The following is a 25,502-nucleotide window of genomic DNA, read 5'->3' on the forward strand; positions in this document are numbered from 1 at the left end:
ATTTATTAGTGAGATAAAACTTCTTTATCCTCTTAATCTGTACCAGTCTTGAGTAAAAATTCTAGTATAATACTCCTTTTAACTCAGTTTACAAAAGTGCCTATCTCAGGTACATAGTGCCCAATAAATGATTATTGAGTGAAAATCAGTGATAACGAGAGATCTCATACTAGTTTGTGATTAATGATGCTAAACATATTTATGAAACTTAGAAATGTAATGCATGGTTCCTGGGAAGTATAGGGCAGAAGAGAACACCAGAGTAGCATGACAGCTCTGTTTCAATTACATGTAGGATGAACAAATAGAGACTCCACTAAAAGTGGTTATCTCCATATGCAAGATAACTAGGCTAAGCATGCTGCAACTTTGATGTTTTCAATGCCACGTATGCTTGTTAAAGGACAATACATACATACCTTTTGGCTCTACAGTTAAACAAAAGACTGTACCGAAAATAGAGATGATTTTCATTCTATCTTTTTGAATCAGATAGCTAGAGCTCTGCTAATCACCATTTTTTGAGTCTCTGTATTTGATTAGTAGGTTACAATATTAGAATGCAGCACTATAATTCAGTTTTGTTCTTTGTTTATTCAGGTCTTCAACAGCAGATGTACTCAGTAATAAAAATACATTTCAGTCTCCATCAAGTTTAGTTAGTTTCAAGAAAAAAAATTAAATTTAAAAGACCTTAGTGTGATAGCTCAAAAATGTAGAGGCAATATGATAAAATGAAATTCAGAGACATTTATTTTCTACAGATTTCAGCCTATAATATACAGACATCAAAATATTATTAAGGTTGTCTATTGACTTTTTCATTTCACTTTCTCTTTTTATTAACATATAGTTTTAATTGGGAACCTAGCAAGTAATCCTCTCTTGCTCTGTTGGCCCAGGCTGGCATGCAGTGGCATGATCATAGCTCACTGTAATCTTGAATTCCTGGGCTCCCACTTCAGCCTCCCAAGTACCTAGGATTACAGGTGTGCACCACCATGCTCGGCTTATTTTTCTACTTTTTTGTAGAGATAGAGTCTCACAATGTTGCCCAGATTGTCTTAAACTCCTGGCTTCAAGCCATCCTCCCACCTCAACTTCCCCAAATGCTAGGATTATAGGCATGAACTATCACACCTGGGCCATAATTTTCAAATATTTGATGGAACAGAAAGGGTTACATTAGGTTGCTATGCAGCATGGTTGCTCACATAAATAGACATTAAATGTGCATTTTTGGTACAAAAATGAATGAAAGAAAGCAAAAAGTGAACAGAACATATTGAAGAGCACTAGGTGTGACTTTGTCTTATACTCCAGTGGTAATTAATATATTAGTATCTCTTCTCTTTCTCTATACAAATATATATTATAACCCTAACATTCAAATAGCTGAAAGTTTATCTTAAATTACACTAAAATACACTATGTCCCTGAAATTATATTTTTATATCAGACATATTTTTGTTATGGTAATTATAATAACATTAAAATGCACTGTGATTATGCTGATATATCTGTGGTTTGGTCAGTATGTGGTGTTATATGGTTTTATAGCCTCAAGATCCAATGCAGTGTAAGTGTTCAGTATACATTTCCTGAATAATAATTAAACAAAAACAATATGAATTCATGCATATCATGATATCCTGGAAAAGTGTGGTTGAGATATAAAATTACATGGGATCTAATATTCTGAATATTTTACCTACTTCTATTTTTTAATAATGTATGAATGTTAATCTCTCTATCTTGATATAATGAATGTTTACTTATTTTACTTACAATGAAAATAGTTTGATTATTAACTAATATAGTAGGAATCAGCTAACTAATTATGGACCAGAAGTAAATAATACTAAGGATGTCACTTCACATTCAACACTGAAAAAAAGGCATGCATAAATATGCAGCTTACTTTGATTACAAATTAAAATTCCAATAGAAAATTTTCTCAAGTATAAATGTAAATTGTGTAATGTAGGAATATGAGGTGAACATATTTTTATATCATACAGTTTGAAAATATAACACATGATTTAGGAGATGATATGGGAAGGTTTAACAACAAAGTAGTGGGGAGAAAAATTGCGATACCTACTCATTTCAGTTGATGCAAATTATCTATTTCTGGATCAAGCAAAGCATATTGTTTGGGAACAAGAAAGTCATTCTTGTTCACACATTTAAGTTATTATACTTGTCACTGAAAATCTCTAGAGATACTGAGAGAGGAAACATGCACTTCATGATGAGGTTGTAAGGAGGTAAATGACTAAAAAGTATTGTTGAAATAACAATGTCACCATGAATTACTCTGACAAGTACAATAATGGTGGTTAGATCCTATATCATCAAGTATGATTGCTTTTTTAAAAAACAGTTAAAATAAGCTGGAATAGGACTGTGCTAACATCAACAAATTCTAGACAATTCTGTAGTCTGATGATTATAAGAAGAAAAATTTTTTTAAATGACTATAAATATTTCAAAATCTAGTTGAGCTACAGAAACATAGCTGGAGAATATGGTATAAATAATATGTGTATGTCATCTGCCAAAAATTGATATAGCATTATGTACACAGGTTTAACAAAATTTTGAATCATCTTTTACCAAAAACAAAACAAAACAAAACAAAAACAAAACTGTGGTGTAATCAAAGTATTTTCATGTCAGTAATATAGTATATATACCAAATGATAATTTCCACATTTTAATTTATACCAGATTAATTCTGAGAAGGAAAAAGATTTCCATAGTAGACATTGATGCTTTTAGCCCATTATATTTGGTTTTCCCATTCTGGACATATGCTGATTTGCTCTTCCCTGCTCTCTGAATTTAGTTAGCTGTAATCTTGTGACTTGCTTTGTTTTGATCAGTAAAATATGAGTGTAAGTATTATGTGTTCCTTCTGCGTGGAAACTTAAGACCCCTTGAACAATCTGTGACATTTTCTCATTCCCTCAGAGACTGCAACATAAGAGATGAAGATTGTCCCACCAGACTGCATCTTACAGTGAAGGAACATGGAGGAGCGTTGCCTGTTGATGAGCAAAAGATACATAGTATAGGTGTTGTTATAAGTCACTAATGTTTGAAGATTGTTGTTTCTTTGGCATTACCTAGCCTACTCTGACTGATATGAGTATAGTTTATTCTGTTTTATGGGTAGGGGGGAGTAGATAGAGGGCAATGGTAAAGGGTGTACATTCTAGAATCAAGACTGTTTAGATTCATATTCTAGCTCTGTCACCATTTGTTTGATATGCCTTTTGGACTCTGATCTAACCTTTCTGTGCCTTAATTTCCTCCCCTATAAAATGAGAATAACAACTGGATCTCTCTTGCATGTTTGTTGGTGTTTTTAAAATTACATAAGTCAACATACATAAAGCACTTACAAAGTTGCTTGGCATATAACAGCACCTAATAAATATTAGTATTATTCTCTCCACCTAGAAGGAATATAGTATCTTGCATTTTCTTATACTTATATTAGTGTGCTTACTTATGATTATAAAAATCAAAGACAAAAAGTTATCTCATTAAATTTTAGTAGTTTCCATTTTTTTTAAAGTGGCATACCCAAGGCTGATGTATAAGTGATATCTACTTATTGTTTTTTAATTTTTTTATTTCAGCATATTACAGGGGTACAAATGTTTATTTCTTTTTTTTTTTAACCACAGCCAACTCAGAAGGATTTTTTTTTGTTTCTTTTTTTTTTTTTTTAGGTACAAATGTTTAGCTTATGTATACTGCCCTTGTCCAACCCAAGACAGAGCTTCAAGCATGTCCATCCCCCAGATAGTGCACATGGCACCCATTATGTATATATATCCCCATCCTCTCCTCCCTCCTCCCACCTGCCTGACACTAGTAATGTTACTACCATGTCTACACTTAAGTGTTGATCAGTTAATGCCAATTTGATGGTGAGTACATGTGGTGCTTGTTTTTCCTTTCTTGTGATCCTTCACTTAGTAGGATGGGTTCCAGCTCTATCCAGGATGATACAAGAGGTGCTAGATCACCATTGTTTTTTGTGGCTGAGTAGAACTCCACGGTGTATATATATAGCACATTTTATTAATCCACTCACATACTGATGGGCACTTGGGTTGTTTCCACATCTTGGCAATTGTGAATTATGCTCCTATAAACTTTTGAGTGCAGATGTCTTTTTTATGGAATGTCTTTGTTCTTTTGGGTAGATGGGAACGCAGGATCAAACAGTAGTTCTACTTTTAGTTCTTTGAGGTATCTCCATACTGCTTTCCAAAGAGGTTGTATTAGTTTGCAGTCCACCAGCAGTGCATGGCTGTTCCTATCTCTCTGCATCCACACCAACATTTATTGTATTGGGACTTTTTGATAAAGGCCATTCTCACTGTAGTTAAGTGATATCTCATTGTAGTTTTGATTTGCATTTCCCTGATGACTAGAGATGTTGAGCATTTTTACTTATGTTTGTAAGCCATTAATCTATCTTCTTGTGAAAAGTTTCTGTTCATGTCCTTTGCCCACTTTTTGATAGAGTTGTTCGTTTTTTTCTTGCTGATTTTTCCAGAGTTCTATATAGATTCTAGTTATCAGCCCTTTATCGGATGTATAACGTGGAATATTTTCTCCCATTCTGTAGATTGTCTGTTTGCTCTCATGATTATTTTCTCCCATTCTGTAGATTGTCTGTTTGCTCTCATGATAGTTTCCTTGGCTGTGCAGAAACTTTTTAATTTGATGAAGTCCCATTTATTTATTTTTGTTGTTGCTGTGATTGCCTTTGGGGGTCTTCTTCATAAATTCTTTCTGTAGGCTAATGTCTATATGAGTTTTTCAAACATTTTCTTCTAGAATTCTTATAGTTTCATGCCTTAGGTTTAAGTCTGTTATCCACCATGAATTGATTTTTGTGAGAGGTGAAAGGTATGGATCCTGCTTCAGTCTTCCATATGTGCTTATCCAGTTTTCCCAGCACCATTTATTGAATAAGAATTCTTTTTCCCAGTGTATGTTTTTGTCTGCTTTGTCAAAGATTAGATGGCTATATGAGGATGGTTTTATATCTGGTTTTCAGTTCTGTTCCATTGGTCTAGGTCTCTGTTCTTGTGCCAATTTAATGCTGTTTTAGTAACCATAGCCTTGTAGTATAGCTTGAAGTCTGGTAAGTTGATGCCTCCCAATTTATTCTTTTTACTTAAGATTGCTTTTGCCACGTGGGGTCTTCTCTGATTCCATACGAAGAGTAGAATTATTTTTTCTAGATCTGTGAAAAATGATGTGGGTATTTTAATAGGGATTGCATTGCATCTGTAGATAACTTTGGGTTGTATAGACATTTTAACAATGTTGATTCTGTCAAACATGAGCATGGTTCGGTTTTCCACCAGTTTAAATCCTCTGTTATTTCCTTCCTCAGTGTTTCATAGTTCTCCCTGTAGAGGTCTTTTACCTCATTAGTAAAATATATTCCTAGGTATTTTATTTTTTTTGTTGCTATTTTGAAGGGTATTGAGTCTCTGATTTGGTTCTTAGTTTGACTTTTGTTGGCATATAGAAATGCTACTTATTTCTGTACATTGATTTTGTAACCTGAGACTTTGCTGAATTTGTTTACCAATTCCAGAAGTCTCATGGCAGAATCTTTGGGGTTTTCTATATATAAGATCACATTGTCAGCAAACAGTATTAGTTTGACCTCTTCTGCCCCCATTTGGATGCCCTTGATTTTCTCCTCTTGTATGATTGCTCTGGATAGGACTTCCAACACTATGTTGAATAGGAGTGGTGATAGAGGGCAACCTTCCAATTCTACGTGGGAATGTTTTCAATTTTTCTCCATTCAGTACAATATTGGCTGTGGGTTTTTTATATATGCCTTGTATCATTTTTAGGTAAGTCCTGTCTATGCCTATTTTGTTAAGCATTCTTATCATAAAAGGGTGTTGAATTTTGTTGAATGTTTTTTTTTTGCCTCTATTAAAAAGATCATATGGTCTTTGTTTTTGCTTCTGTTTATGTTGCGAATTACATTTGTAGATTTGCATATGTTGAATCATCCCTGCATTTCTGGGATGAAGCCCACTTGGTCGTGATGGATTAATTTTTGATAAGCACCTGAATTCAGTTTTCTAGAATTGTGTTGAGAATTTTTACATCTATATTCATAAGGGATATTGGTCTATAGTTTTCTTTTTTTGTTGCATCCTTTCCTGGTTTGGGTATCAGGGTGATGTTGATTTCATAAAATGTGTTGGGAGGATTCCTTCCTTCTTGATGTTGTGGAATAATTTCTGCAGGATAGGCACCAGTTCTTCTTTGTAGGTCTGGTAAAATTCAGGTATGAAACCATCTGGTCTGGGACTTTTCTTTTTAGGAAGGTTTTTTATTGCTGTTCAATTTTGGTTCTTGATATTAGGCTGTTCAGGAATTCTATTTCTTCCTGATTGAGCCTAGGGAGGGTGTGTGTTTCTAGGAATTTGTCCATTCCTCCACATTTTCCAGTTTATGTGCACAGAATATTTGATTATAATCTTACCAGCTGTATAATTTGGGGAAAGTTATATAACTTTCTATATTTCAGTTTCTTCTCTTCCAAAAGGGTATCAAATAGTAATAGCTAAATCATAGCTTTTGTGAGGATTAAAATATTTAGAACATGTAAAACTTTTAGAACAGCAACTGACATATGGTAAGAGTCAAAAATGTTAGCTATTATTGAACTTCAGTGTGATTTAGAGAAAATGGAGTTCAATTATGTTAATACTGGAGAAACCATGGAATATGTTGATGGGGCATAGGGCCTATGGAATTTGGTTTCCTCTTATATGAACAAGGTAAGAAAGATGAAATAGCACTCTAGGTTCAGGGAGTTTATGTGAATAAAGCACCAAGACTCGAGGGTAGAAATAAAACAGTCTGTTTGTGGAACAGCAGGAGAACAGATAAATGAGACTGCAAATATTAGATTCAGGTTTTCTTATGTGTTTTCTCTCATGGGAATTGTTCTGTACTTTTGATACATACCAAGTAGAAGAAAATGAAATATAAAACAATAGAGAGTTTTAAAAACTAATTAAATAAAACTACATCTATAATATCTTGAGATAAGGCATTTTATATTAAATAAAATATATAATAAAGTATATAGCATAACTGAAGGAAGGAAACATAATAAAGCAGGAACATGCTCTATTCCAATAAGCTGAATGATTATTACTCTAGTAGAAGTAATTTTGCATCAATAGCAAATGGAAAAGATTATTTAAATTTTTAAAAATTTAAGATATGATATATAAATTTAAATAACTTTCTGTAGTATCAAATGGCACACATCCAGAAAAATTTTGAGTTTTACTTTTTTCCAATTGAATCACTATATTCTTGTCCTTCAAAAGTTGCAATTCTTAAAAGTTTGCCTTAAGTGAAAAATAAAAGGAAATAAAAGATAATCATCAAGAAAAGCAATCTCCTAACTCTTGCTTCAAACTGTTTTTTGAAACATTCAAAACACAGAAGAGAAATAAAAAAATAACTGCAGTTTCAATCAGATAAACATTTTCTATAAAGCGTTTTCTTTACAATGAAAGAGAAATGAAAAATCCAGAACACTAGATTTACTGTTCCTTTCCAATGGAATACCACTCTCAGAGTGATTGGTGGAAATGGAGTGGGGCAAGGAGGAAGGAGTTAAAGCAACTGATTTGTCTTCAGGGGAAAGAAAAGAAGGGAGGTAACCTCCTCTAATCTCTTTGCCAACATAAAAATTAGTCCTTCAGGTAAACAGACTAATAATATTTGGTACAATGAAGGTCCTTGCGTTTCAATAGCCTGTCCCTGGTTAAGGACTGATTTGAGAAAATGAACTTAGACTCTATGGATTTATGAGCATGGCTCCCCAGAAAATGTCACATTGTTGGGATATAAAATGCAGTTGTGTCATGGACAAAACACTCCCTCTGCTGTGTGGGGTAATCCCACAAAACTGTACCTGGAGATCTGATCTCTGATTCTGGATCAGAGAGTGGATGTTCGATGGAGGATGAAAGACCTTGGAGAGCTGCCTGGTAGGTCCCAGACCTGTTCCTGCTCCATGTGAGCTTCTTAAGTGTCAGTACCTTTGCAACGATTAGTAAAGCTTGATATTGGGTAAGATCTCTGATTTGTGTGCATATGATTTGGCAATTCAATCCTTTGTGTTAGTTCACCAGGCATTAGATATTTTTTAAATTAAAAACCAACAATAAATTTCCAGTGGATAGACAGCATTCTACTAGACTCTCCTCACTTTTTAAATCAATTAAAAAAATCAGTTATTTGCTTTCTAAAGCTTACATTCTGATAACAAAGCATTAGAAAAACAATAGTATATACTGAACTATATAATGTTTTACTCATGTTGCATGTACTTTACTGAAATGCATGGAGTAGTTTTCAAGAGACTAGTCATTACTTTTCAGGATCCTAATCTTAAAATTCATGTGACTACAACCAGATGGCAGTCAGATGTTAGAGATCTCCAAAAACATAAATCGTAAGATGATGTTTTATAAAGATTATACCAAGAATATAAATTAAACCCTAAATTTATACGAACACAGTACCTTTTTAAGAAATATATAAACCATGAGGTAAAGAAAATTAAAATTTGTGTAGCATATTTATCGTCAAAGTTACTTGTTCTTTCAAGTTTACTCTGGTATTCTTAGTGCAAAAGGTGCACGGAAATTTCTTCCCAGGTCAGAAATCTTGCCAGCCTTATTAAGAAGACACTTCTATGAAGAGCCTGAGTATGAAGCCATACCAGTTATTTACTCTCCCAGACCATTATATTCAAAATTTATTAGTACATACACCTTCCAGACTATTCATCAAAGTTTCAGTCACTGGCTATTCTTCCTTACAGAGGTGAAGGAATACTTCCTTCATCTTTTGAGTCTTACATTTTTAAAATAAAGAAACTTTAAAAACAAAACTAAATCTTAGAGGGAAGTACAGCAACAATCATTTTACCCTTGCTGTTATAATGGCTCATCTCTAGCAGAATCAAATTATTATTCATTTGCCATTGCTTTTCTTGGGAGTCAGGAAACTCTTGCCCTTTCTTCCCAAAGAATGTTGATGCTACCTACAAATTTTCTCCTCCTTACCCAAGTTCATTTTAAAAAAAGATAGCTTTAAAATTAGTAAATCATCATTTCTAATGTATGTATACATCTGATCATGATGTTTACAAACTAAGAATACAAACAGCTTTCAGATAGTAAAAGAATCACCAGAAAATATTTTATTGTCAGTTCAGATTCCTGTCCATCAACTTCTGGTATGTACATCCACACAGAGCATTCAAAGAAGAAAATAAAAAAGTAGAAAAATGCCTTCACAAAACAGAGTAAGACAGATATATTCAGGATGTTTGGTTTGGGGTAAAAGAAAAAATAAGAAAGAAGCTTATATTTCTCTTCTTTCCCCCATTTTACAGCCTATCTTATTCTTCCCCATTATGCAGAATCAGATATACAATAGATGTCAGTAGGAAGACAGAGGACACTCTAGCATTTTTAAGGCTTATTAATACAAATAAAAATGGTTCTTTGCAATGTGAGATATATATCAATCTATCCTTTGACAAGTGGATGAGTTTCAACTAAATATATCAAATGAAATGGACATATTTGAAAATATACTAGTTAGTATCACTGTTTTGGTTTTTCTAAGGTGCCAGCATATCATACTGGTGATTACTATTACCAAAAAACATACCAAGTAAGATATAGATATGTTTTTAGAGAGAGCAATCATACATGAGAAATTAAAATAGAATAGAACTCTATTTGGAGAGGCCTATACAGAGAAGTAAGCACAAAACATAACATGAAAAACATTCTTTTGTTAAATCTGGACATTTCTTCTTCTAGTCACAAGTTAACTATGAGAAAGGAAGAGCATTTTGTTTTATAAATAAACAAATATTTAGACAATGTCAAACTTAGATAATTAAGAAAAATGATTCAATTTTAAAAACTTTAGCAAGGAAGTTTTTATGTATGTCATAATAAAATCATACGTGTATAACATTTATGATTTTAGAGTCTTCATTAAAACATTTAAAACAGTTATTGTCATATAAAACTGAAAATGATAACTGCCTACATTTCAAAATATGTAAGAACATTTAATATGTATATATTTCAGAACATTACAATTAAATTTTCAGAATGATTCAAAATATAAATAAAACATGTTAATAGTTGTTAAAGTACCCAGCAAAAGTATCCATGGTTTTCCTTCTAAGTATTTCTCTACATTTGAATAAATAATTCTCATTATTATAAAATAATTTCCTTAACTAAAATATTATACATCTTAGTTAGGCATAGTAGGTAGAAATCACATAATAAATCTTTATCATTGCAATTATTCCTAGTTCATAAGAAATATTTAAAAATTTCAATCTTAAGAATACATAATGTATACATAATATGTAATTATATATTTATGCATGTAATTGATGCATACTTTGTATTGAGTTCTGCAATCATGCAATCCACCAGCATTTTGGAATCAGAAAAAAAAAATAAAACCCTGACTTCTCATCTGGAACACCTGGGCACAATCTATGGCTTTATTTTTTTCTTAAAAAAGTCACATGAATTTGTGAAAAATCACTCAGTCTCTTCAAATTCTAGTTTCCTTATTTAGAAAATGGAGACAATCAGGTTTGCCCCCATCTTTTATTTTAAGTTAGTGACTGTGAGAGCATTTTGGACAAACATGCTTGCATTAATAGTAGAATATAACGTTTCCTTGAATCAATAAATACTGATGCCTCTCTCCTGTCTCTCTTTTGGGAAATAATTATCAACCATAGACTTTTTTACACACTAGAATACAGTACAATAATTACAATGGTTCTCACATATTTTCCTAAATACAATAGCAACACTCCCATTAATCTCTATATTTAATTCACTTTTAATTATCCAGATATTGGCAAATCATTTTAATAATTAAATGAACAAATTATACAAATGTATAATAAACACTGTGAGAAAATTTGAAAATATTTCCCCTTGAAAGTAAAATTATTGACATGTAAACATGATCGTTGATGTATATTCAGAATTGGTTCCATAGGAAGGAAGGAAGGAAGGAAGGAAGGAAGGAAGGAAGGAAGGAAGGAAGGAAGGGAGGGAGGGAGGGAGGGAGGGAGGGAGGGAGGGAGGGAGGGAGGGAGGGAGGGAGGGAGGGAGGGAGGGGAAAATAAAGAAAAAAATGAAAAAGAGGAGAGGAGAGGAGAGGAGAGGAGAGGAGAGGAGAGGAGAGGAGAGGAGAGGAGAGGGGAGGGGAGGGGAGGGGAGGAGAGGAGAGGAGAGGAGAGGAGAGGAGAGGAGAGGAGAGGAGAGGAGAGGAGAGGAGAGGAGAGGAGAGGAGAGGAGAGGAGAGGAGAGGAGAGAAGGAAGAGAGGGAGGAAAGAAAGACAGAAAAGTTGCTGGTGTCAAAGAACAATTATAAAATTGTACCTTTTGAGGTAGGTGCCTTTTTTTGTCTGTAGTCACAGTTTCGAAATAATACAGTATTGACCATTCACACCGAAAAAAATCTTTACCAGGGGAGTGCTTTATTTTAAAGGGATGGAGTTCTGCATTATCTATATTTAAAGTTTCAAATATAAAATAAGACAATAAAGAGATAAGAATAGGATAAAAGAATCAACTCTAGAAAACTGTTAGAGAAACAAAAATGTTTTTGTATCTTGTATCATAAAAAGGCATTTTAAGGGGCACAATTAATAAGGGCACATACAATGTTTTTGTATAAATAAATATATTTATAATTTTATTTTAATAACATGGTTTATACCTAACATTTATTATTCATATTATATATTTACATAACAATTCAAATAATTTAATAAATCCTATAACAGATATCTGAATTTTATCACCATTAACCATGATTTTGTCATTACCTGTTTGCACAATATAGAGAACTCGGTAAGACCTGCTGTCCTCTGCTTAGCTCTATGGCTTTTCTATTGCTCCAACCCCTGCCACAACATTGAGCCATTCTTTTGGGCTGTCTACATCTGTCACTTAAACTACAAAATTCAGGAGTACCTTGGAGCCACCTGGCCATTTGATAATTAAAGTCGGTTATTATAGGAAGGCAATAAACAGGACACAATAGAAGTCCCCTTCTATGACACACTCGAGAAACTTTCTTTAATATGAGGTCAATATCTGGTAAACTTTCTTCAACTATTTAAAGATATAAATAGGAATTTTACTTTCTGTAGTTAGAATGAGACACTTCATTATTTATTCTATTTGAAGACATACTGCTTTCATCTTTTGATCTTGACGCAAGGGAGAAAAGGTTATATAGATAATTTAGTTCTTCCATAGGAACTGTCCCACTAAGATGGAGGCAACTAAAGGCATTGTTTTCAAATTTATCTAATGTACATAAACTATGTAATGAAATTAAATGAAGATGATAACCAGAGTGACAAATAATATGGATGAAAAGATTGAACAAAAAATGTTACTGCCAAGTGGAATATTACATTTTAGAATATTTGCATATAGAGAAAATTTCTAAATAAAAGTCTATTTTGTTTTAAAAATACAGTAAGAATAAAGCACAAATACGTTAATTGAATCTTCATTCATTGATATTTTATGTGATTGATTTCAAATGCTAAAAGTGTGAAGTATTTGGAATGAAAACATTTGTGTATATACATATTCTGAGAAACAGTTACATATAGAATGATGGAAAAATTGATTTTACTCGATATTTAACATGTAACAGATTAGTGGTGTATTTCTTATCGTCAAATAATGATTTAACCTAGGTTAGCCTATGTATTGTTTTAAATAAACCTTCAGTGCATGTAGGATTCCACAGGGCCTTGAAAAGAAGAAAACAAAAAGAAAAAAATGAATGAAATTAATAAAATGAAATGAAATTTTACTTAACATGAAAATTTAAAATGTTTAAACACTTAAAGAAAATTCAGACCAATACAAAATTGTTCCATTTATGATTTTCTAAGTCAAAAGTTATTATTAACATTTGTAAAGAATATTTATATTAGTAATGTTTACTGGCTCCCAACTTCCAATTAAATATGTTTCACTACCAAACATAAGATGAAACAGAGAAGATTAATTAGCAAGATTTTATTTCCTTGGTGTTATAAATAGAGTTACAAAAATAAATTTGATGTAACTCTTTATGCATTCCTCAAATTTACAAACTGCAAGAAAATTAAATAATTAAGTACTAAGTAAATCTCACGTGGCTCTCCTGATATTTCTGTAAACCATAGTCATCACACAAAGTACTAAACACAAAGCTCTAACAAAATTTTGTCCATCTGCAGCAATTATGATTATTACTTTTTAATCTCTAAACTTTATTGTAATTTTAAGTGACAGGAAATTAAACATTTCCAAATGTCTCATCCTTTTTTTAAAAAAATGAACTCCATTTTGTGCTGGTCATACTTATAAAAAGAATATAATATCCAAGAAATACAGTGCATGGCACCTGCTCCCAATTAATGTAAAATTTTAATGAAAGCAATATATATGAATATAGGAAAAGATGAGCCGTATTACAGGATGGTAGGTTATAGGTTAATATATAGCACATACAGGTCAATATATAGAATGGGTAACAACATATAGGATTGATCATTGCAAGAAGGTAGGTTAAATAGGATTCATAACTGCTGAAGGATTTCTATGGAAAGACAAACCATGTCTTCTTTGGATGGTCAGATCAAGGATATGGAATTGGAGGTTGGCATAGAAAGGTATCTTGTTGGAGAGGGATATTCCAAATAAAATTGTTAAAAAAACAAAATAAAACCTAAACAACAGAAACAATGAATGATAATTTATAATGGATCAGTTTAGATGGAATAAAATAGAGAAGGATAAAACGTTGGCAGTCATGATGCAGGTTTGAAAAATGTGGATTTTTATCCCCAAAGCCTTAGCGAGCCTGTGTGTGTGTGTATGTGTGTGTGTGTGTGTGTGTGTGTGTGTTAAATTAGAAATACAACACAATGTAAGCTGAGGATTTGTGAGTTTCTTTTTCTTTTTTTTTTTTTGCAAATTTATCTGTGGTGCTATATAGATTAGAATGTGTGTGTGTGTGTGTGTGTGTGTGTGTGTTAAATTAGAAATACAACACAATGTAAGCTGAGGATTTGTGAGTTTCTTTTTCTTTTTTTTTTTTTGCAAATTTATCTGTGGTGCTATATAGATTAGAATGTGTAGATCCTAAACATAAGATGGTAAGACCAAAACCAACGTGAGGAATCCTAAAGAACTCTTAAAAAATGACTGTTCTTGGTAATTATGATTTTCCTGTTAAGACGCTTGTTCTGGTTCTATGAACAGCTGACTCATCACTCGAGTTTCAACTCAAATGCAATATTCTCAGAAGGGTCTTCCTGATGGCTCTTTTCTAAGCACAAGCCCTTTCCCTTTACCTGGTTTCTTTTAATTTCATCATTTTTCTCATATCCTCCAGGCCCTTATCACTGTTTCGAATTCTCTTGTTTATTTCTTTGATTTCTAATTTATTGTCTGTCTTTAGTCACCAGAAGTTGAGGTTTATGAAGACAGAAAATTTGAATATAACATTATAGAGATCTCTGATTAATTTTTTATTTTCATAGTTATATTTCTATTGTGTCATCCTGAAATAACTTGTTACTAGCAACATTATATATAATTATTTGTTGAATCTTATAAGACACATAAATAGCTTCCAAATTATTATGAGAGTAGCAATACAATTTTACTACCGAGTGAAGTTTTAGACTTTTTTTTGCAACTCTCTTTGTCCTAAGACTATAAACCAATAAGGATGTATATCACCAGAGAAATGAGTTCCAAATCACTTCTTAAAAATTAATTTTTCTCTGTGGTTATGATACCAATTTGATGTATAGTTATCTATTTCAAGTAGATTTTAATCTTTAATTTTCTATTTTTCTATGAAAACTACATTATTAAATAAAAGATTTATTCAACAGAAATCTCACATTGCTTTCTTACATGCTATTCTACACTGCTCTCTTATTTCCTGTACAGATACACTGTCATTTCTTTTTTTCTGTTTTCTGTACATACATGAATATTATAAAAAAGAATATTATGTAGCTGCTTCACAGCTTGCTTTCACTTATCAATACAGTCTAGAGGTTTCTCCATGTCACATCATTGACATTCGCTTGTGTTTCTTGTTTTTGTTTTGGGCTGTGTAGCCCTCCATTTTGTGAAAGAATCATTATCAAACAGCCCTTTATTAATGGACATTTGTGTTGCTTTTCATTTTTAGCTATTACAAAAAAAATGACCATAAAGGTAAAGCTAATGGAGATTTTGTTTAGTGTATATGAAAGTGTATGTTTAGGGTAAATATCTAGAGATAGCATTAGTAGGTATAGGATAAAACCATATGTAATTTTGTTCGGTTTTTCAATATTTTCCTCTATAGTGGATGTGCCATGTGACAGTGTTGTCCTTTAATAGGAAAAAATTTTCAAAGAGATGTAAAAAATGTTAAAATGTTCATGACTGAATGATATGCAGTCATTTAAATTATGAAGTAATATGTATTTATTAATATTACAGTAAAATAATATTTATTATATTTGAAATGCAAAAAATATAGATGGATACACATATGTCATATACATATAATATATTTATAGATAATGATTCAACATTTATGTATTTTGAATGTATGATAAACCAATATAGGGGAAAAAACTTTCAAAAGCATAGACAACAATACACTCATAGCAAGTAATCTTTGTGTATTTTTGTGATTGACACAAATTCCTTTTAGTTTCCTATTATATTACTGATGTTCTTGCAAAGAAGAAAAGTTCATCTTTTCAGACTTAATTAGGGTTTATATCAACTTTCCGATAAATTTTAAAAGAATTCTAAGTAGCATGTTTGGAACAATATTAAATTAATATTAATATAATCTAACAAGTTGAAAAACACAATTGTTCCAATTCTAAATTAGCTCTTTCTTAGACTTAGAAAGTGAACAATTCATCAATATCCAGTATATACTTTTCCAATGCAAGAAAATGCTAAACCTAGTTATTCTTCTTTCTGAAAATTACTCTATATTAGACCATACTTTAAACAAATTGTCCTCTAAATTGATAGACTAGATCTAAATCTATAAATCCATGTATGATACAAAACTCATAAAATAGTGACAAGTTTGAAATAATTCTGATATATATAGAACTTTGACTCTTTAAGTGCTCTGAATTACAAATTACACTTTTTTCTATAGTAATTCAGCTTTATGAATTTGAAATTCTAATTACCATCTTAACAAAGTGGCATCACAAAAGATTATAATTTCCTAGTATTCTTACTTTATGGAGCATATGGTTAACCATACTTGTGGCTCTCTTTTAGGAAAATTTCTAATGTAATATTCTGAAAATTCCTATTCCTTTGCTCATTTGTTATGATGCCAAATATGTATGGAACTTTTTTTTTTTTACTTTGGCTCTCTATGACTATTGACAAGTTATAAAATAACTTTATATCTTTATTTTGAAACACTGTTCATCTCAACATTTCAATGTATTTTTCTCCTAAAATCAATATTAGTTTTTTCACTGGCAAACGGTATAATCCAGGTATTCTCAAGTCCCAAAGTGGTTGAAAAACTTATTGATGGACAAAGACCATTATGAGAACTAATGGTCTCAACAGATATTTTCCCCTTTTGTGTATCTAAATCAAGTACAAGTAGAGTTGTCAAAGAGAATAGCATATCTCACAAGAAAACTACAGGGAAGAATGAAGTGATTTAATTAATGAAATCTGACAGCCTAGTGAAACAAAGGCTGAACCATGACATAAATGAAAATCTAAGAGCTACTGCTGTGTGAAAAAGAAAATTTTGCCATATCTATCTTATGGAAAAAATTATGATTACTGTTTTCGAATATATATGGTTTAATTATTTCTGCCTATTCAAAAATTAGTGCTTCTGGGAGTTGACTATTACCTTGAAAAGAAACTATTTTGATATTAATTTACACTAAGTATAATAAAGTTGGGCCATAAATATGCCAATAACCATTTAAAAAGTTAATTTAAGACATTATTTCCATTAATTTTTATTGTATATGCACAAAAATTAATAGACTTGCATCTAATCTTGACTTCCATAATAAGAACAATATAGGAAACACAGATTGTTTTTGTAACTATGTCCTACAGTTTGTGTGTGTATAATAATTTGTGTCGTTGAAGACTGTTTTTGTGTGCATCAGTATATATTTCAAGGATACATATATTTCAATGACAAATATATTTCAATATATTTCAAGGATATTTATACATATTTCAAGGATATATATATATGTATATATATCAAGGATAAATGCATGTTTGCAGATTTTTCCTGATTGTAGACAACAAAGGAAAGTAGTATTTTGATAGAAATGAATTAATATAAAAGATTTATTTTAAACGAGAACCTGAACAATGTCTTCAGTCTTAACTTCATACAAAGTATAATAATTAGTTGCAATTGCATAATAAATACACATTTAGATATGCCCTAAATTTATACATTTTTTCAAAGTGTGGTAAAAATTCCTTCAGATGGGACTTCCTATTATGTAACACCACTTAGCACACTAAATACCTGAAAAGACTTCTAACACTGTCTAGGAAAAATTAAAAAATTTTGAACTTAAATTTACATTTCCTATAGAGTTGGCAATCTACAAGTTGAAATTAGAAGTAGGCTGGGAGAAATTTTCTTTTTAACAAATATTTACTTTTCTTTTATCAACACTATCATTGAACATAATTTTCAGCAAATATGATATGTGCCATTACTATTTAAGCTATATAAAAATGCTTACGTGTATGTTCTTTTTAATTTTTAAAAACTTAATATTTTTAATTGACATATAATTGTATATATTTATAGGGTATGATGTGATGTTTTGATACATATATATAATGTGCATTGATCAAATAAGGGTATCAAGGTAATTAACATATCTATCATTTCACTTTTTTGTGGTGAGACATTTGAAGTTTATTCTTAGTTACTTTGAAATACACAATACATTATTATTAACTATAGTCACTCTGCTGTACAATAAATCTCAAAACTTATTTTCCAGTCTAAATGAAACTTTGTACCCTTTGACAAGCAACTCTGCATTCTCCCTCCACTCTCCTCTCCCGTGTGCTCTTTTATTGTTTTAGTTTAATGAATATTTTTATAATTACAAGAACTTCCATAGCTGCCAACTAGACTTGCTATTTTACCCATAAGGATGTCAACCACAAATTCTCTTAACAAAAGGGTTGTCATTTAACCAATACTAATTCTATGTAGTCATCACAGAATTAAAGAGTTGGAGGCCACCCAGAAAGGACCTGGCTCCTAGACAAAGATTCAGGATTTTAGAAAGAATCATTCAATACCAAGGCTATAAAAACAACTGCATGTTGGCACTTATGTTTTAAAATCGCTGGTTGTCTACGCTGATTTGTATTTAAACTTCATTCTAAAAGACACAAAGTAGTCACTTCAAAAGACTTCATGGATATAAAAAAATAATATAGAAAAATAATGTAGTATAGCAATATCCACATTTATATGTTTTTGTGAATAAAATAAAAATGTGTACTAATTTGTTACAGACTTTTAGAATTATAAAAACAACATGAGTCCGTTAATTAATTTATTTTTCCACCAAGTAATTACTGAGTGTTTCTTATATTTGTTTACATTTATTGGCCCACCTTCTCTGATAAACAAGGTATTCTCATATACAATGAAGTCTAATCATACATTTAAAGCACAAGAGGTCTGTCTTCAAGGAACACATCACAAAAGGATTTTTAATCGAGTGTAATTTTCACCTCCACCTCCTTTAGGTCTCATGTCTCCACCTTAGACTGGCCCAGATCACCCTGTTTAAAATTTCTGATCATAGTCCTAACCCCTACCCCATACCCTTAGAATTATATCCTTTCCCTGTGCTATTTTTTTCTTTTTCACATTGCTCTTCCCACTTTCTAATTCATTATACCATGTGCTTATTTATTATGCTTGTTGTTTATTCTAAGTATGCCCTCAACAACTGCAAGCTCAATGCAGGAATATTTTTGTTTGGTTAAAGGATGTATCCCAAGAACCTAGAATGGAGCCTGGCTCCTACAGGTCCCTTAATATTAATAACATTTGTTGGATGAGCACATGGATGGAGTTTCAAAAGTGATGTCTTTAGGACAAGACCACTGTAAGCTGTGACTCCTCCATTAAATGCTAATGAGCACCTGTGGTTGATGGTCATGTTTCCCATGTTTTAAACTTGTCCGGAAGTTCTCTTTAATGCGATATGAAAAATTATAATTCATAAGAAAACCTAGAATATATAACTCAGTTTTTAAGCCTACATGTTTCTTTTCAATTTGTAAAAAATAGACAGAAATATTTGAGATAATGCTAATATAAATACATGAAGCATGTGACAGGGAAGACATTTTTTTCCTAATAAATGTCAGGCACATTCATACATGCAAAGGAGAAGTACTGAATTTAAGAAAGATGGAAACAATGAATAGAACCAAACAGAAAGCTTCAATAAACTACAGTTTATTAGCAGCTGGATGAGAGAGTCTAACTGATAGTTATTCAGTTATTTGAATTGAGCTTAAACCATCGGCTGACATAATATATTAGCATAGGACAAAAAACTCATCTGTTCTATCTAATAGCTAACAAAACAATTATGGAAAAAACAAACCATTCTTATTCTTATGTGAATATGGCATGATAAACTATTTTGATACTTTTTAGAACTCCCTGCACACTAGCTGCGCCCAGAACGCCACCAAAATTAAATCTGAGAAAAGTAGCAGAGATTGTGAAATACAGAGATAATTTCACTGAGAAAGTTTTTTCAAGATGTGTATTCATAATGCAAATAGTATTATTATTTTCCTGGCATATAAGTAGAAAACTGCATTTGTAAAGCTAATCTCAAAGTTTGGAAAGTATGTTAAAATATTTGAAAAACAGTAATATGAGCATCCCTTAGCAAACTGATTTATGCCTTATTCCAACGTGAATGAGATAAAATAATATGTGTGGTGACACAGTTCAGTTAATTTCAAATAGTCAAATGAAAACTCCTAATGATATTTACATTACCAGTAACTAATAATAGTTTAAAATATTAAAAAATATCTCATAACTTCAAAACTCTTAAAATATGAAAAATTGCAAGTTCAAGACTAACAAATACTTCTTATTAAGTTTAAAACACATGCCAATGAAAGAACCTTCTTTATGTAAAATTTTAGTGTATTTGTCTCTATAAAAAAGTTTAAAATCCTATGACTATTCTGAGTCAATTTGAAAGGAAAATTTACACTTTTAAAGTCAATCAACTACATTTAAAAAGACAATCTTCTGGAGAACATAAAAAGGAAGTTCAAAAAACAAGCTGTCCATAAAGATGTCAAATTAATGAAAGTAGCTGAATTTTTTCACTGCTAGAACATACGATCTTCACAGTGTTTTGGCTGTTCACTTCCAAATATTTTAATCAAAATGCTCTTTGCATTAGTTCAAGCTATAAAATATTTATAGACAGCATATATGCTATATTGAAGCATCTATTTATATAGTAGATATAATTAGAAAAAAACTTCCCTACCTCTTAATGTAATCTTGTAATGGGCAACATTGCTACTTGACCATATCTATTCATCTTCTAGCCTGTTTTAATAACACAGGTGACACCTAAGAAATTATTCTTTGTTCTTTCAATAAACTAACTCTGTGCAGACAGAGGAAGGTGGAAGAGGTTAAATTAGCATTGATTCTTTAAGACACATTCATCATTTATTTAACAATCTCCCTCATCAGAAGAACTGTTGTGTTTATAGTCCTGGGCTGAGACACAGTGAATTTATTTTTTTAAAAATTCTCGCAATGGGCATTAGAAATCAGCACACATTGCACACTACCATTAGTTTTCAAGTCTCTTGACGAATCTGTTACCAGATAGAAGTAGTTTGTTGTACAAACCTTTAAACTTAGTCACAGTAATAGATTTTTAATAGATATTATTATAATTAATGTTTTCTGGGTGTTCTATTTTCTATCTTAAGAAAAATGTACAACAACAGTTATCTTTTCAAGGAAATTATATTAACAATGACTTATAGTATCATATATTCTGACGTTCATACTAAGAAAACATGATCTATAATGATCTGTAAAGAATAATTTGTGGCTAATATTGATGCTTTAGGAAGAAAGCAACAATATAAGAATCATCCATAATGTACAAGATTTTCACAAGATTTTACTCTTTCTCTGATAAACACTATTTGCAAATTATCAATAGGCATATGTATATATACCATATTTGTGAAATTTAAAATAATGTAAAATTATATTTACTAATAACAGACAACAAAATATAAATTGAAGAAGAATAATTCTTATTGCATAAAAAATATGAAAATATTTATAAATAAATATTAAAAAGTATAGAAAATATATCCTGGTCATGAAAGAAATTATACCACTGATGAATCATATGTTTCCAAATAGTTATGTAATTCATTATACTTAAAATGTTTTACTTATTTCTGATTTATTTAAAATATCCCCCCACCTTTCACATGCAAAATGCCCTAAAGTTTATTACTATAGTTACATCTAGTTACTTTCATAAACTTCAATATGCATATTTAGGAATTAATTTGCTAATACTGATGATTGCAGATTACAATATATCACCAGGAAGTCTGAAGCATGAAATCCTTAGAATAGATTATTACTCTGCATTAAGAACTAACCAAGTCATAACAAACGCTTGTACACTTGTACAAGGGGATTATTAAGGACTCAGTATCAAAAAAGTATTATTCTTTAATCTTAATTTGATCCAATAAAATGTATTAAACTATCACTGTCACATATGAAAACAAGGTAGGAACGATAATGATTTAATGAGGATTAACTTCATTAAAGTTAATCTTCATTTTCTATGTTTAGTTGTATGTTTAGAGAACTAAATAACATCAATAGAAGAAATTTGTAGAAATAAGAAAATTATGAGGCACAGATAGGCAAATTCACATGAGGCTGCTAGTAGCTCTTTTGTTAGAATAACTCTACATAGCTTGGTTATTTCCCTAGAGGTACAATTCACTTCTCAGTAACCAACTCTCACAAGACGTCACTAATACTACTACACAGAACTGATAATGTTACATAAAAGTCTCAAATTTTATATTTATGATCAGTCTTTCAGAGAGTTAGATTTCTGTCTCCCAAATATCATTCTTTAAATTAAACAAAATGGAATATTGGAGTCCAAATGTGTTTTCCCTTTTCCTTGTTTTAAGATATATATATAGGTATCAAAGTTTTCCAAAATCATCCAATGTTACTAGAAGCAATATTACATTAAAACGTGTTTTACAATTCTATTTTGACAGCTCAACAAGTATTTCACATGAAGAAAAAAATACTAATGTTCAATTAAATTACTTTCTGCTGCCTCCACCGAAACCCAAGAGCTAAAATTTTATTGCAAATTTTCTTACCAAATTGTGTTTCCTTTTAAGTGTCTGCATGTAAAAATGATGTCCTTGGCCCTTGGTGATTGCAAATGCAATAACGTTATTAAACTGTTAATAAATAAATTAGCCTTTCTTAAAAATAAATTGCCCTAGTATTCTAAGACATATTTTCTACATGTCTGCAAATTCACTAATTCAGAAGACTATATTAGAGTTCTTGGTTTAAGAAAAAAATTAATAAGACATTGGTATGCTAGTTGGTGCCTGTAATTATCTTTTTTAGTTCCAGAAGGTATTTGGGGATTGTTTAAGAGCAAAAGATGAATGGTGCACCACTAAATCCTATTAAATCAATGCGTGGACATAGCACAGCAGAAGTAAATAAGCTGTTGGAGGTCTGAATACGAATAAAGAAGATAAAAATGGTTTTACATAGCTACTTACATCATAGCTTAGAAGTTCAGTCTGTGTAGACTTATCTACTCTGGAGGCAAAAGCCTTTTGTAAATGTCGGACTTTTTCCTGCAAAATAAAAAAGAAAATACACATTGTTGGTGAGTCATATATTTCTACATTAATTTTCTCCACCTAATAAATAAAAGTTGATTAGCGTGCAATCCACAGTCCTCTATGTGTATACACTTTGCTCTGTTGGTGAAAATCAAATTTGCTTAACTATTTAGAGCTTTAATTTTCAGGTCACACCTATTCCACCTTAGGCACCTTTTCTTCTAGTACAGGAGCCACTGACCAGAACCAGAGTTGAATGTTAGAGACATGATTTGCTTAAATCCAAGACCAAACGCTTATGCTATGTTTTCTGGTGGCTGGTTTTTTTTTTTTTTTTTTTTTTGATAACTAAAATGATACGATTTTGCTCCAAATCCTACTGCCCTTTCTGTAAAGATATTCTGTCTCTTTATAAAAGCTTACAGATAGCATTGCTGCCTCCACACCACATATTAAGAAAACATAAGAAATATGTCCTTTATATAGTTCTTACACAGCTAGTAATTGCAGGTGGCAATGAAACTCTAGTCTTGATGTTCATTCTGCCTATATTCTCTTGCAGACTCTATTAAGTCATTCTGCTTTACTATGTAAACAATTTAAGATTGCTTAAAATGAAGCCTCAAATGCTGTGGGAAGTTAAGTAACTGACAGTTATTATGACTTATCTTAGAACATATTTGTATTTATGTATCGTTATTAGATACTCTGTGATTAACAAATCACTTACAAGCAATATATAAAATTCTGACAGTTTATTAATCTACATGATTAATTTTTACCTTAGATATTAATTTCTGTTATCCTTTATTCCAGCTATTAAAAATTATGCATATAAAACTAAGTGCAGTAAACCAAGCTGAAATAAAAATACTCAATAGTCTCAAGAAATATATCCACTGTATCTTAAATTATTATTTACTTACATAGAAGTTGGTGAAATTTCAACAAGATGAAAAAGATATGAACTTTCAGAAAATAGAACATGAGGGACTATTTGCAGTAGTTTGCTTTAGAATTTATAATAAAAGGAAATGTACATATATTAGTTAATAAAATTAACAGAAATTAATAGATGATGGTATAGGAAATATATATACTATTTTTACCCCCACCTTTAGTGAGGGTATATCGCTGAAAACATCATAGAATTATAAAGAAGCACAACCAGGTAAATAAAGTTTCTTCTCATAGAACTTAAAATTTCTAGAAGCTACCAAGGAAACATTAAATTTATTAATATTTTCTTTTGTTGTGAAAAATTAGTAATGTAACAAAAAATTGGGAGAATTATAAAAATAAAATTCTAGCATCTTTCAGTTTTTTGGTCATTGCACATCAGGAAAAGCAATGTGAGGTTTTAAATATTTGCAGAAAAGGACAAAACGATGGAGGGTTTATTCTAGGTTTATAGGTTTTAAAAGTGGGTCAAAAGTGCAAAGACAAACAGAAAGAAGAGATTTCTGTAAATCGATAAAATAAACATCTGGGTAACATATTTATTTTCATCCAATTTTTCAATACCTGAACCAGAAAACTCCCTGACATCCTCCAGCTTCCCTTACCACATTGAGACTAGATTGCAGGTGATTTTTACAATAATTTAAGATTTAAATCATGACACTGCATATTTTAAAGTTATGGAACTGAATACCTAACAGAGATTGTACAAACTAAAAATACAACTAGATTTATGAAGAGTTTTGGCCATTCCATTCAAGAAAGAAATAGATTGCTCAACAATGTGAATGGGAAAGGTTATTATCTTTAGAGATCGTAGTCACGAGGGTCACTATTACCCAGATACCTTTATGCTGTATTCTAGATGCAAAGCATGTGGAATTTTGTTTTGTTTTTGTTTTTAATGAGGATCGACTTAGGCTTTCTATTTCAATTCTAGCATTACTATTCTAGCTCCCAGATATTTTTCAAAGAGTGCATTGCACTACATATAAATACAAGCAAAGTTTCACTAACAGTGACTTAAATATGTATTTGATTTCTTTGGTGCTTATGACAGGCTAATCCATTTCTTGTAGTTTCATGCTCTTATCAGTATCATAAAGCTAATTAAGAAACGCCTAATAAAGAAGGACATAAGAGTGATGGCTTTGAGTTAGATCCTCTAGAACAGGGGTCCTCAAACATTTTAAACAGGGGGTCAGTTCACTGTCTCTCAGACCGCGTTGGAGGGCCGGACTATAGTTTAAAAAAAAAAAAAAACTATGAACAAATTCCTATGCACACTGCACATATCTTATTTTGAAATAAAAAAAAAAAAAAAACGGGCAAAAACACCTGCATGTGGCCTGCGGGCCATAGTTTGAGGACGCCTGCTCTAGA

General features: G+C 31.3%; 1 protein-coding gene across 3 annotated transcripts in view; it reads right to left on the reverse strand.

Moving 5' to 3' along the window:
• The window catches only part of CCSER1 (coiled-coil serine rich protein 1), an 899,545-nt gene that overhangs the window by 393,970 nt on the left and 480,073 nt on the right, over positions 1 to 25,502 (reverse strand). For 2 of the 3 annotated variants that reach the window (XM_012774012.2, XM_075998660.1), the window contains exon 9: positions 23,094 to 23,171. In XM_012774012.2, coding sequence (XP_012629466.2) covers positions 23,094 to 23,171 — 78 coding nt within the window. Of the gene's footprint in view, positions 1 to 11,703; positions 12,925 to 23,093; positions 23,172 to 25,502 lie in introns of those variants that run through there. The other variant, XM_012774018.2, reaches the window with a different exon arrangement.

Source organism: Microcebus murinus, chromosome 29 (genome assembly GCF_040939455.1).
Source record: "Microcebus murinus isolate Inina chromosome 29, M.murinus_Inina_mat1.0, whole genome shotgun sequence".
NCBI classification, from domain to species: Eukaryota; Metazoa; Chordata; class Mammalia; order Primates; family Cheirogaleidae; genus Microcebus; species Microcebus murinus.